Source organism: Symphodus melops (genome assembly GCF_947650265.1).
Source record: "Symphodus melops genome assembly, chromosome: 21".
NCBI lineage: Eukaryota > Metazoa > Chordata > Actinopteri > Labriformes > Labridae > Symphodus > Symphodus melops.
In genome coordinates, this window is record NC_136711.1 from 15,076,098 (window position 1) to 15,089,091 (window position 12,994).

At 48.0% G+C, this 12,994-nt stretch overlaps 2 protein-coding genes across 3 annotated transcripts; both read right to left on the reverse strand.

Moving 5' to 3' along the window:
- Window positions 1-5,394: 5,394 nt before the first annotated feature.
- On the reverse strand, window positions 5,395-8,932 carry mmp21 (matrix metallopeptidase 21; the record flags this gene model as incomplete). The annotated part of the gene is made up of 7 exons (XM_079334165.1): window positions 5,395-6,124; window positions 6,568-6,740; window positions 6,843-7,100; window positions 7,197-7,338; window positions 7,449-7,588; window positions 7,785-8,691; window positions 8,780-8,932. 7 exons carry the CDS (start codon window positions 8,930-8,932, stop codon window positions 5,819-5,821), a joined length of 2,079 nt encoding a protein of 692 aa, XP_079190291.1. The 3' UTR covers window positions 5,395-5,818.
- A 375-nt stretch (window positions 8,933-9,307) lies between these two features.
- uros (uroporphyrinogen III synthase) lies at window positions 9,308-12,666 on the reverse strand. Of its 2 annotated transcripts, none has more exons than XM_079334342.1 (10): window positions 12,514-12,666; window positions 11,947-12,030; window positions 11,755-11,838; window positions 11,541-11,637; window positions 11,280-11,354; window positions 10,754-10,828; window positions 10,564-10,647; window positions 10,347-10,432; window positions 10,165-10,263; window positions 9,308-10,074 (listed from the first exon to the last, which is right to left on the reverse strand). In XM_079334342.1, the coding sequence occupies exons 2-10, from the start codon at window positions 12,007-12,009 to the stop codon at window positions 9,934-9,936; spliced, it is 804 nt and encodes a 267-aa protein (XP_079190468.1). In that variant the 5' UTR covers window positions 12,010-12,030; window positions 12,514-12,666; the 3' UTR covers window positions 9,308-9,933. The 2 variants fall into 2 exon arrangements, with proteins under 2 accessions (XP_079190468.1, XP_079190469.1); XM_079334343.1 differs by lacking the exon at window positions 12,514-12,666 and adding an exon at window positions 12,336-12,487.
- Window positions 12,667-12,994: the final 328 nt, after the last annotated feature.

Genomic DNA, 12,994 nt, shown 5'->3' on the forward strand with positions numbered 1-12,994 from the left:
GGCTGCGCCTATACTCATAGAATCTGGAGTTACAGTACGTAACTAACGTTCTATTTCGTATAGGCTTCGCCCTCTAAGGCTATCGCTATTGGGTTAGAGGCGAAGCAGGATGTAGTCAATGCCACACTGGGTCCGGAAGGTACCACAAGCACAACAACACCCCGAACAACCATTTTCCGCCTGACAGCATCAGGGGAAAAAATGGAACATCCCACTCTTACGCAGACAGAGTGCTGAGCACTGAGTGAGACATTGAGAAAACGGGAAGCATCCCGTAGATAAAAACGCACAAAGGAGCACGGAGAGGACCACGAAGCTGCCGTGCAGATGTCGTCCACCGTCACGCCCCCGTGCAGGGCAGCCGAGGAAGCAACTCCCCTGGTGGAGTGCGCCTCAATGCCCACCGGAGGCTCAGCTCCTGAGGCGATATAAGCCTGTGTGATGGCGTCACACAGCCAGTGTGACAGCCGCTGTGTTGACAGGGGCTGTCCCACAGAATGTGCCCTGTAGTGTACAAACAGCTGCTGGAACAGCGTATGGCAGCTGTGCGCGCAACATAGCATGCCAGAGCGCGCACTGGGCACAGTAGGTGAGAGGTCACCTGCTCCCCAGATGTGTGGGGAGGAGGAAAAAAACCCCTCCAGCGTGATCACTCGCGACTTGAACTCGCTAGTGATGACTTTTGGCATGAACGCCGGGTTTGGCCGTAATACAGCCGAACTACCGTCCTCCTGGATCCTGAGGTAGGACGGAGCCACAGAGAGAGCTGACAGCTCACTGACACGTTTTGCTGACGTCAGAGCTAAGAGCAAAACCGTTTTAGCCGACAGAAAACGTAGGGGAATCTGATCCAAAGGCTCAACCGGCGCCACAATCAGTGCGCGCAGCACCAGTGCCAAATCCCATTGCGGGGCCAGGCTGCGCACCACCGGCCGAAGCCTCTGTACCCCTTTTAAACACCGCTTCACCAGCGGATGGCCAACACCGAACGGTCACCAAAACCTTCGTGGCATGATGAAACTGCAGCCGTGTATGTTTTGATAGTGCTAATGCCAGATTTCGGTCCACTAAGAACTGGAGGAAAGAAAGCACTTGAGGCAGAGGACACGCAGTAGCGGAGAGTTCTCTCTCTCCGCACCAGCGTTGAAACGCAGCCCACTTTGCGGCGTAAGATGCCGTTGTGGAGGCAGCCCGAGCGCCTTGAATAGTGCGCACCACATCCTGAGCCAGCCCCATACTTACCAGATGTGTCCGTTCAGCGGCCAAGCCCAGAGACGCTGGCCGATGATCGGGTGGCTCGTGAGCACGCCCCCTGCCTGCGAGAGGGCATCCCCCCTCCAAGGGATTTCCCAGGGCTCGCCTGACGTCATCTGACGTAACACGGGAACCACATCGCATGCTCGCGCAGCGGGGCGATCAGGATGGCGCACAGCTTCTCCTTCCTCACTCTGTCCAGGAAGCTCGAAATCAACGGGACAGGGGGAAATGCATAAATGAACGTCCTCGGCCATAGCCGGTGCGAAAAGGCGTCCACCCCGAGAGGAGGGTCGTCCTTTGCGCTCAGGGAGAACCAAAGGGGGCACTGTGCATTTTCGCGTGCTGCGAACATGTCCACCTCTGCTCTGCCGAACCTTTCCCATAACTGGGAAACCAGGTCTGCATGAAGGGTCCAAGATCCCGGACGAGGACCCTTCCTTGACATGATGTCCGCTCCCCGGTTTAGTTCGCCGGGGACATACAGAGCACGGAGAGAAAGTAACCGTGTGCTCGCCCAGACCAGCAGCTTTCTGGCTATGCCGAGAAGCTGGGCTGACGCCCTGTTGTCTGTGTTGATCAGCACATGATGATTTTTTTAGCAGAGGGATGCGTCTGTGAAAAAACTTTTTCTCTGTATTTTTCTTTTCTTTTGTGATGCGTGACGTAGCCCTTCCCAGGGCCAAGTCCAATACAATGGATAAAGGAACGCGGAGCAGACGTCTCCGCTGCAGCCGGGGATCTATGCGTTAACAAAGAAACACCGCTGCAGACGTCTCATGTGGGGCAGGCCCAGAGGAATAACGACATGGGCCGCCGCTATCATGCCCAGCAGCCGCATGACAGTGTTCTTTTAGATCTGTCACCGTGCTGTGTGGCTTCACTCGGCTTAATAGTCCTCTCAGCGCCTCCAACCCTCTGCCGAGGGAGCCGCGCTGACATGTCGGCCGAGTCCAACATCACCCCCAGGTACATTATGGACCGGGATGGGATGGGGGAGCTTTTCGCCCAGTTCACTATGAACCCTAAGCTCGATAGATGAGACACGAGCGCCCTCATCTGGAGGGCTGCTTCCTCTCTGGAGCGAGCCAGTAACAACAGGTCGTCCAGATAAAATAACACTCTCATCCCTGCCCGGTGAAGCGGAGCCAGAGCTGCTTCTACGCACTTGGAGAAAGTGCGCGGAGCCAGGGAATAACCGAACGGCAGACGGTTGTATTGGTACGATGTCCCCTCGAACGCAAAGCACAGGTACTGCCTGTGTTTCGGGAGGATGAAGACATGGAAGTATGCGTCCTTTAGGTCTATTTCTATGTCGTAGCCCTTCCCAAGGGAATCCCCGCTGACGTCACGCAGGGACTCCCCCAGTGGGCCAATCCAATCCAGCGGATAAAGGAACGCGGAGCAGACGTTTTTCCGCTGCAGCCGGGGATCGATGCGTTAACAAAGAAACACCGCTGCAGACGTCTCATGTGGGGCAGGCCCAGAGGAATAACGACATGGGCCGCCGCCATCATGCCCAGCAGCCGCATGACAGTGAGAGCTGTCACCGTGCTGCATGGCTTCACTCGACTTAATAATCCTCTCAGCGCCTCCATCCTCTGCTGGGAGAGCCGCGCTGACATGTCGGCACGACACGAGCGCCCTCGTCTGGAGAGCTACTTCTTCTCTGGAGCGAGCCTGTAACAACAGGTCGTACAGACAAGATAACACTCTCATCCCTGCCCGGTGAAGCGGAGCCAGAGCTGCTTCTATGCACTTGGAGAAAGTGCGTGGGGCCAGGAAATAACCGGACGCGAAGCGCAGGAGCTGCCTGTGTTTCGGGAGGATAGGGACATGGAAGTAGGCGTCCTTTAGGTCGATGGACGTGAACCAGTCGTCCTGGTGAACACACTCCATATGTTGATTGTCAACATATGAAAATGGTCTGACCACAATTGATTTATTAGAAAAAGACAGGTCGAGGATGGGCCTTATCCCGCCTGTCTTCTTCCGCACGAGAGAAGTAGCGGGGTAATAACCCCGGCTCTCCTCCTCTCGCTCCCCTCTGGAGATGGCACCCTTCGTCAAGAGCTCCTGCAGCTCTGACCGAAGAGCCAGGCGTCCCTCCCCGGATGGCATGATCGTCTCCACTACCGCATTGAATCGTGGAGGGGGAGACGCAACTGCAGGGTGTAACCCCGTTGAAGCAATCTGTCCAGCCAGCTGTCCAGGGAACATACGTGCCGCCACACGGAGTAATGCTCCGAGAGCGGGCGTACATGTGGAGGAGGCTCCGCCCCCTGTCCATCAGCCACGTCAGCGCCCCGACCACTGCATGAGGAGCGAGCTCCCGTGCAGCCCGCAGAGGCTCACACACAGGATGGAGACGGGAGAGAAAAGTCCACACGACGTGCCGAGCCAGCGCTCGTGGGCTCATGATGCCCCCCCCCCCACCTGTCCGCCGGAGAACTCACTGAGTGAGGAACACTCCGGGGAAAAGAGGACTGAGGAGATAGCAGGTGTCTCGCGGCCGACGTCGCAGTTGGCTCATACAGCCCCGCTGGGTTTCCTTAGCACAAAAAAACGAGCTGGCTGTACGCTCATTGTGGGACTGGACCGCCAGTCTCGACATGGAATGAGCCAACAGGGACAATTTTATTAGCCGCAGCAGAGGCCTGGTAGGCACACTGGTGCGACCTGTCCGTCAGGCGTGCCGTTAACAGATCCCGGCTCGAAGGAGGGACAGGACGCCGTCCCGAACCCCCGGCCCGGACCCCGAAACGGCCGTCAGGTTAGCCTCCAAAGGCGGCACCGGAGGGAACCCACGGTCCGCCACCCCCCCCACTTTTGTGATGGAAGTGTAGGTGGAGACCGGAGCCCTCAAGAGCCTCGGATCCGCCGCTGCCCCCTCCTGATAGGGGATCAAAGCCGGGAACCGCGGCCACACCGGGTCTCGCCGGACCGGCCGGAGAAGCGGAAAATCCCCCGCCATCTCATCGATCGGCTCCACCTCACGTGCCACCGGCACAGTGAGGCCCCGTCGAGCTGCAGCCGTTCTAATGATACCCGGCAGCTCCTGAAGCAGACCCCCCACCACCGGCGGGGGCCGAGAGCGGCTCCCAGCCCCCACCACCGGCGGGGGCCGAGAGCCGCCCGCAGCCTGATTCCCAGGGGAGCCGGGGCAATCTGACTCGGCTCTCTGAACTATCCGAGCGGCTCCCGGTCCCCACCGACGGCGGGGGCCGGGAGCCGCTCGCAGCCCGATTCCCAGGGAAGCCTGGGCAATCTGACTCGGCGACGGTGTCAGGTGCATCCTCCAGCCCTCCCGACAGGGAGAGGGGAGGGATGGGAACCCTGACACTGACCCACGGATGGAGCACGGTGAATCCGCAGACTCCTCTCCATGGTCCAACATGTCTATCTCCCGTTCCATTGTGCATTCCCCCACCTGCCACACCGGCTCTGCAGCTACAGCGAGGGCTTCCGCTCTCCGCTGCAGGTCATCACGGGGAAGGCGTAGGCAGCTACTACCCATTGCCCGTGAAGTTAAAGCCAGGCTGGCATGCTCCGGCCCAAGGCAGGCCTCACAGAGACGGTGGGAATCAGCCGGCATGATGTACCCGGTCTGACACTCTGGACACACACGGATGGAAGAGGTAGACATGGTTAATTTATGTTTCTCTTACAGGTGCTTGTTGCATACTTACTCGCTGAAGAAAAGAGGGAACAGAACACATGGTCCCTTCCGATTATATACCGGCAGGTTGACCGTGGGAGGGGCCCACATCGTGGGTGGGCGTGGACTACAACTCTTCAGTGCTGCGCATGCGCGCGAGGGATAAACCCAATAGCGATAGCCTTAGAGGGCGAAGCCTATACGAAATAGAACATACCGTGCATCGTGTAGTTTTGCGTCTACTGCCCCCTATGGTCTTTAATGGGAACTGCATAAAGGGACACGAGTCTCTCTAATAGACATTCACAGCATCTGCATCGATACGCATATTGTCAAAGAGCACACGAAGATATATTGCCATATCGATTTTTTTCAGCACAGGCATAGTCAAGCCAAACATTTAATTGGAAAATGGAAACTTAACATAAAAGCAGTTAAGGTTAAATATGCCATTACACAGTAATTCCATTGTGAGCCTTTATTTTACCCTTTTTCTCAGAAGAATCCCATTTTTCTGTGTCATGCCATTTTTACAGAATCCTCTTGCAAACATTAACAAGTCAAGTGAGGTGTTGGTATACAGAATTTACAAACACTATAAATAAATGTAATCTCTCTAATGCTTTATACATTGTAATCATAAAAGGTCTTTCAGGAGTTCTTTCTTGCCAATATGCTTTTGGCACCTCAAAGTATGAGACAGACAGCATATGTATAAATAGAACTCCTTATTTCAATAAAAGCCAACAGTAAAATTCAGCTGTTTTAGTCTTCAGGATAATAAATGATACCTTAAAAATACAAAAAAGTAGATAACTTATGTCTGCACATGTATGACAACAGGTGAGCACGTAGATCATACTTGTACAAATGAGTAGTGTTTAAAGAGTCTCTGCTTCAGCACCCTCAGCGTGTTAGTTTGAGTGCCGTGGGATGAACGTTGCAGATGTCGAACCAGTGCTGATCCACCTCCCTGTGTGGCAGCAGGCCATTCCGTGGCAGAAAGGGCCGGCGCCAGCGATTTCGGCTTCCCACCACCTGCCAGAAACGCGTGCCCTTGAGTAGAAAGATGGCATTGTGGGTGTAAGAGAAGTAGGCAGCGTCAATGTTGCCATCTGGATGGTCTCCGCTCTCCACTGCAGGGAAAACATCTCTGATGTTTCTGGGGAAGCCTCTTGCCAAGCTGTTGGCTTCCACGTCGAATGCGTACACCTGTTTGAACAGATAATTGTTTTGACTCTTTTGTAGAAATCAATTTCATAACGACATGCAAACAAATCACAGACGAAGTAAAGGAGGTTTGTTTGCTTGGGGTTTAAAGCTGAGAAACAAGCGCATCAACATATGCTTTCTTTTCTCCAAGATGTACCTTTTTGTATATGAGGCCAACTTGGTTACAAATCACACAAGAAGAAATGTACTTTTAGCCCAGGACCCCAATACCAAATCCCCATTTGTGGTGCCTGTAGGGGCCATGGCTCAGTTTCAGCTGCCTACTTCGACTTGATTTAATCCCTTCATTTGTCACCTCTTCATCTTTTTTCTTATATAATCCCCAAGTCTATTATTGTTTCAAATCTTATTAACTGTTGGGTTTTATTTGCCCTAGCTTTCCAACATGTTAGAAAAAAGAAATACAACGATGCTATTCTTACAAGTGTGTTTTTAAAGAAGTAGATGCGGGAGTCCCTTCTGTCATAAAAGGCAGTGTCAATGGGACTCAGCACCCCAGGGAAACCCTCAGAGATTAACCTGGGATAGCGGTGACCTTCAGGGTCTTGTTTGAACGCCTGGTCATTTTCATTGTCGTATCTCCAATACTGAGTACCTGTACACAAAACAACAATAGACACATATACCATTAGGGCCTGTTTATAAAAAAAAGAGGTGGACTATATCTACATAGCATGAAGACTAGCTCTTCAGTTACCTTTAAAGAAGTAAACAGCATCTCTTTTTCTGGACCACACATGCACACATGCATCCACTCCATCCATGGGAATTCCACGCCAACCAATCTGCAGTGCGACTGGATCTCCAAACCGGGTTCTGTTATTCCTGTTCTCATACAGCCAGTACCAGCTGTCCCTCATGAAATAGGTGTTAAAGCGGATGACCACGTCCCCATAGGGCGTCTTCTCCTTCCTGATCCAGTCGAACACTGTGTTGAACCGACCTTTACAGCCCCCTAGAGGCAATCAAAAAAGCTTATTACATAAATGTTTACTATTCATTCCAGTGTGTGTATTACCGTTAATCTGGGTCCACTAGATGGTGCTGTTACCATAGAGGTGCTGTATGGTCTTCCTGTCCATCCAGTTCATCTCAAAGCCGGACTCCTGCGGCAGATAACTGGGCTGCATTATAGAGCCAGGTCTGTAGATGTGGGGGAGACCCAAAACATGGCCGATCTCATGAACTGCCACCTAATATAAAACACATAAAAACATCAGAATGAATGAGCTTTAGCGAAGTTCTGTTTTTTATTTCCCTTAGAATTATAATTAGTCCTATATTTGTGCTGTATTATTCTTACTTTGAGAAGGCTGATGCCACTGCCAACATCGGGACCAGTGAAATGTTCATCATCATCAAAGTGAATGTCACCCAGAAACCATGCGTGGGCAAATTCGTGACCGGTGCCGTCAAACCTTTGATTGCACCCCAGGTGTCTTCCTGCGTGGAATTTAGAATGGACAAAGTTTGAATTTAGATGCATTGATTTGCTGAAGTAGGGTCCCTACTTCCCTACTTGTAGTAAGTAGGGATAGTTAAAGAAATAAAAGTAAAATAATACACAAGTACAGAAACCTGAAAACTCTGCTCCAAGATTTTTTTTTACTTTAAATATAAAACAATGAGTTTGTGATACCTGTTCCAAAGCCCAGCCTGATGTCCACCTCCTCTAGCGGGGAGCGTATATCCTCTAAAAAGTCCAGCGGAGACACCTCGCTCCACATCCTGAAGGCCAGTCTGAAGATGTACCTCTGGTCTTCAATGGACAGCTGACTACTGTAGCCCTCTCCAATCAGCCTCCACTTCAGAACCTTCTTAGAAAAGGCCATGTAACCTGTTTCACTCAAATCTCTCTTTTGTCTGTTTTTGGATACAAGAGCTGCAAGGTGACGTTTTCTGCGTTGCACTGCTTTGCTCTGGAGAGAGTTCAGGCTGATGTTTTTAGTTTGACTGCCCATGCTGATATCATTTGGAGAGGTTTCATTTGAAATGTGATCAATTAAGTCAGAGTCATCTGTGTAATTACTGCTGGTGTCATTGAAGTTGCTTGGGAGAACACTTTCTGTGTCGTTAAAATTGAAGAAGTCATCAACAAAGGAGTTGGTGCCAAAAAGAGTGTCACTGGTTATATTACTTGCTGTGTTATTACTGTCAGCCTCACTGACACTGTTTTCAATATCTGAAATACTAGTGTCCTCAAGTGCTTCATGCGCGTTCAGCTCGATCTCCTTGTCAGGGACTCCGCACCTCGGTTTGTTCATCGCCTCCTTTGTGGCCTCGTCAAACATGCCTGTGACCTGCAGACCCGACACCCTCTGAAACTCCTCAATAGCTGAAGTAAACGCCCGGCTCTCGATGAAACTGTTGCCGTTATCTTGATCATCAACATGAGGAGAGTCCCTTGATCGATGCACTGAGGTTCCTTCTTGGATCTTTTCTGGAAATTCCTCCAGGAAGTCGTCAGTGAAAGAGGTGTCATGGTCCTCAAATTGGACCTCCTCCCAGTTTACCGGTTTAATGAATCCGTATCTAGAGAGAAATAGCTATAAAAAGAAGAAAATGTTACATTTAAGCCTCCAAAGGTCACTCATTTAATGTTACATGGCGGATAAATTACACCACCGTTTTTACCTCTGCTGAGTACTTGTCCGTTATAACCTCAGCTTGATGAGAGTTAAGGTTCTGCACATCAGAGTGATCCCTTTTATGGAAAAGTTTCTCTGCATCAGCTGAGCTAATGCTCGTCCAAAAGAGCAAAACTATCAGCTGGATAAAAGTCAGCATCGTGGCGTCGGTCCACTCCTGTGATTACAAGTGATGATGGCGAGGAAGACGCCACGGTGCAGCTTTAAAGGCAGCCGCTGAGCTTCTCCACACCCACCTTAAAGGTGTTAGGTGTACCACTTTCTCCAGCTTTGTTTAACAAGTAAACTCTTTGCTGTCTCTCACTGCTCACCTTGACTGAATTACATGGATGTGTGAGACATGCATCATTGGTTTTAAATGGACTGTTGTAGACTTGTGGAAGGAGGGTAGTACCTATGCTTTCATGTAGACAATAACAGTGAAGAGTGTGAACACCTGCTTTGAAAAGGACACCCACACACACGCACACAAGCACACAGAGGTGATGTGCAATAAACGACCACAAACCAAACCTTCCACATCATCCCATTGGCTAAAGTTTATTCTCAAAAACAAACACACAACATTCAACTTCCTTAGGCAGGTTTAAAGGGCAGGGTTGGTCATTTTCTCCAGACCCATTTTTTGATTTTACTGTCTTTAGCTCCTGACAGAAATTAATAATTCATGTGCTCTGAAAAAGGAACTAAGAAAATCCGTCACCTGTAGGAGTTGTAACCACATAAAAACTTTGACCGATGTTTGCACACGGTTCCATTTTTATGAACCAATCATTCCTCCCTGTCTCCCCGCTCGTTCTCTATCTCATTCATGCATGAGCCCACACTCAAAGCATAAGCTGAAATCCGCTTCTGGACCAATAGCGATCGTGCATGTAAGTGAGGGGAGTGGCTTTTGAGGAAGCACAGAGGGGAGGGGCCGGTTGCAGACGGAGCACTGAGGGAACGCTCCTTTCCAAATCATGCTAGTTTTCGAAAAATACCAACTCTGCCTTTAACATAAACAGCATGATATTAAATCACATATATAAATTCTTCTTCCATAGAAAGCCACATTTTAAGTGCAAAACAGCTTTTTTTACATGCAAAACTGGCAAGATAATCCTTAAAATAAAACTTTACATAATACAGAATAAAGATTTAAGAGCCTGCATTTGGTTCTTGTAGAGCTTTAGCTATGGCTGTAGCCAAGTATTCTGGTGTCGGTTTTTCAGCAGTACAGCTGACACACAGGCCTTCTGCTGTCATTGTGTCTCTTGTAGTCGGTCCTATGGCTCCAAACTGGAAAACAAAACATGTAACAGGGAGGGTTAGAGGCACTGGAGTTGTTTAAAGAAGTGTATATTCAGCGTGACGATGAGTCAGCAGTACCTTTATCTGAGTGAGCTGTTCACCTGACAGCCTCCGCACCACTTCCAGGCAAAACTTCACCCCTGAAGGACTGAAGAAACTGATGCTAGCAGGAGTGCCCTACAAAAACAATACACAGACAAAATGAATCATCTATACATTTCACATAGCGCTTTCTAAAATACGGTGGGAGTGGAGTTTACCTGCTCGGCAAAATAGTTCTTCAGATTTTTCTCAAGATCTGGATGTTCAGCAGTTTGATAGACAGTCAGCGTCTCCAGAGGCACTCCTGGAAACAAAAGAAAAAGATCCCCGCAGTGATAAAGGTAGCACAATCATTATTTTATAATTAGTGTAACCCCCGTGGGACTTCTATCACCTTGAGCTTAAACTCTGAGGCACAAAGGGAAACATGCTTACCACTTTCCCTTAAAGCCGTAGGCAACACTTCTCTTTTGATTGAGCCACAGGGGAAAAAAAGAGGGGGAATATTTGTGTCCTCCCCTATGACGAGAATTGAAATGTAAGGTCAAATTAATTATCGGAACCATCAAAAATCTTCAGTGACGATTAGCTGTGAGAAATGTGGAAGTATATTATCAAATCGTACGGTCGATGATGACACGTGATAGGACATCTGCTGTCCCTGTGTCCTCGCCCACAGGGGTCAGGCCCAGATTTTGTACTGTTTGAGAGAAAACACAAAAAGGAAAGGGATTATTAATATAAGGAAAAAATATCTCCAAAACAACTACACATCCATCTACCTTTAACTTTATTGCAGGTTTTTTAATTACTAATTACACAACTCTTAGGAAAGTAACAATAAAGGGATCTGCTGTAACTAAAGGAAGAAGTTCAAGCACACGTCAGACAGGTGCTGCACCTGCTTGTTTTCTAAAAAGCAAATATTTGCTGTGTCTCACACCAAGCTGTGTCTCACACCAAGCTGTCATATGTGTACAACCCACTTCTAAAAGACGTTGTATAGTAGCAGCACCTCACACACAACTGTCAGCACCTGTTGCCTGCCACACTTTACTGCAATTAACTTTAGCACAGCAAGGGTGTGTCATAAAAAAAAAACAACACAACACAAAGAAAAATGTGTTGTTTTTTTTCTTTCACAAACTTACCTAATGCAGCAGTTGCTTTCCCAACCACGTAGACTGACTTCATATTCCACTTGTCTTTCACAGAGCTGTTCCATTCTAAATAATCAGGAAAAGGTGAGATATCAAAAAAGACAAATGTGAGGTAAAGTGGAGCAATATAGCACACAGAAATAATACAGATGTGTACAAGAGGAAATCCTCTGGCAAAGGATTCATGCCATTAAATGACTACAGAAAAGGTTACAATAATTCATTTAAAGCGCTTCATTAGCACACTCTTACCTTCCCTTCTTTTTTCTGCTTCTAAGCACATCTTCACAGCTTCCACTGCTCTTGGACTGGTGAATATAAGACCGCCATGCTTTTCTGGCTGGAAAAGCTGAAAACAAGAGCAAATCCTAAAGAGATACCACACACCACATAAAGCAAACTAACGTGAAGATAAATCAAAAGACACAACATCTAGTTGAAGGACTGAGACAGTTCAGTTATTTACCTTATCTGACAAGGTGTTTAATGAGACAAACTTAAAAGACAGCACTGGAATAAGGGTCGCTTTGTGTCCGTGCGATGCCAGCTCCTGTGCAATCAAAGTAATAAAATGCTTTAAAATGAATAACAATTGCTCAGTGCATAGACATTAACACAGTACAGTTGAAAACAAGTGTATGTTATGTACTGTATCTACCTTAATGTAAGGATCCGGCCCTGACTCCCCTTCTCTTGGCTCTTTGAGAAGCAGTACCTGCATCCTGGCCAAGACTTGGAAACACTAGATTAAGGGTAGAGTACAACACAACAGATCAGGGATGAAATATGAATGTTGCTTTTAAAAAAAAAAAATCCAGCCACTATCAAGAGTTCAATAACAGCAGAGACACTGATGACACAAAGGGGTGTGAAGGCAAAGCAAGCCAAACTACACCCTAAAACTGTTACATGCGACCTGCTGATAACAAAACGGTCCAGTCACGTTTGGGCAAGACGAGCAGAAGCAATGATTGCCCCCTTTTTCTTTTCCAATGTGTCGAGATCATGCGTGGTTATAACCTAGTGCACTGTCATGTTATTGTTTACCTTATCAAGAGACACTCACAGCTACAATAACAATCGCTTTAATTTAACCCAGCCATGTTGCCATTATATATGAATATATTGATGATATATGAAGTAATGTATCCATGCCACGTATATGGCACAATAACATGAACATATGATACTTAAAGAAAACAAAATACTGCACAAATTTAAGTACCTTGGGTTGTCTCTTCCGCTTTGTGCATGACGATTACAGACGTTGTAAAAAAGGGTAGACAATGGGGAAAATATCTGACCCATGATCGAATATTTTCATTAAACCATTAAAGATTTGAAATGGTTAAAAATACGACACTTAATAATTAAGACATTGAATAAAACAAATTTCTACAGGTAGAATTGTAGTTTTTCCACGTTTTTTTAATGATGAGACCTCCCTCTTTCTAACATGGTTTATTCCATTCTACCGACGAGCGACTCATGGTGCATTCAGGTGGTGTCGGACAAATCGGTAAAACGAATCTCAGAGTTGTAAAATGCACATAAACACCTGCTCAAGTCGAAAGAATAACTAGAAGAACTAGGTTCCCGATTTGCCAAATTCAAGTCAGAGTCTTCTTTCATGAGGGCAAAATGTGTGTATGCATTAACCTTTTTATTAATTAACGTATTGTATAAACTTTTTTGGTCAAACTTAG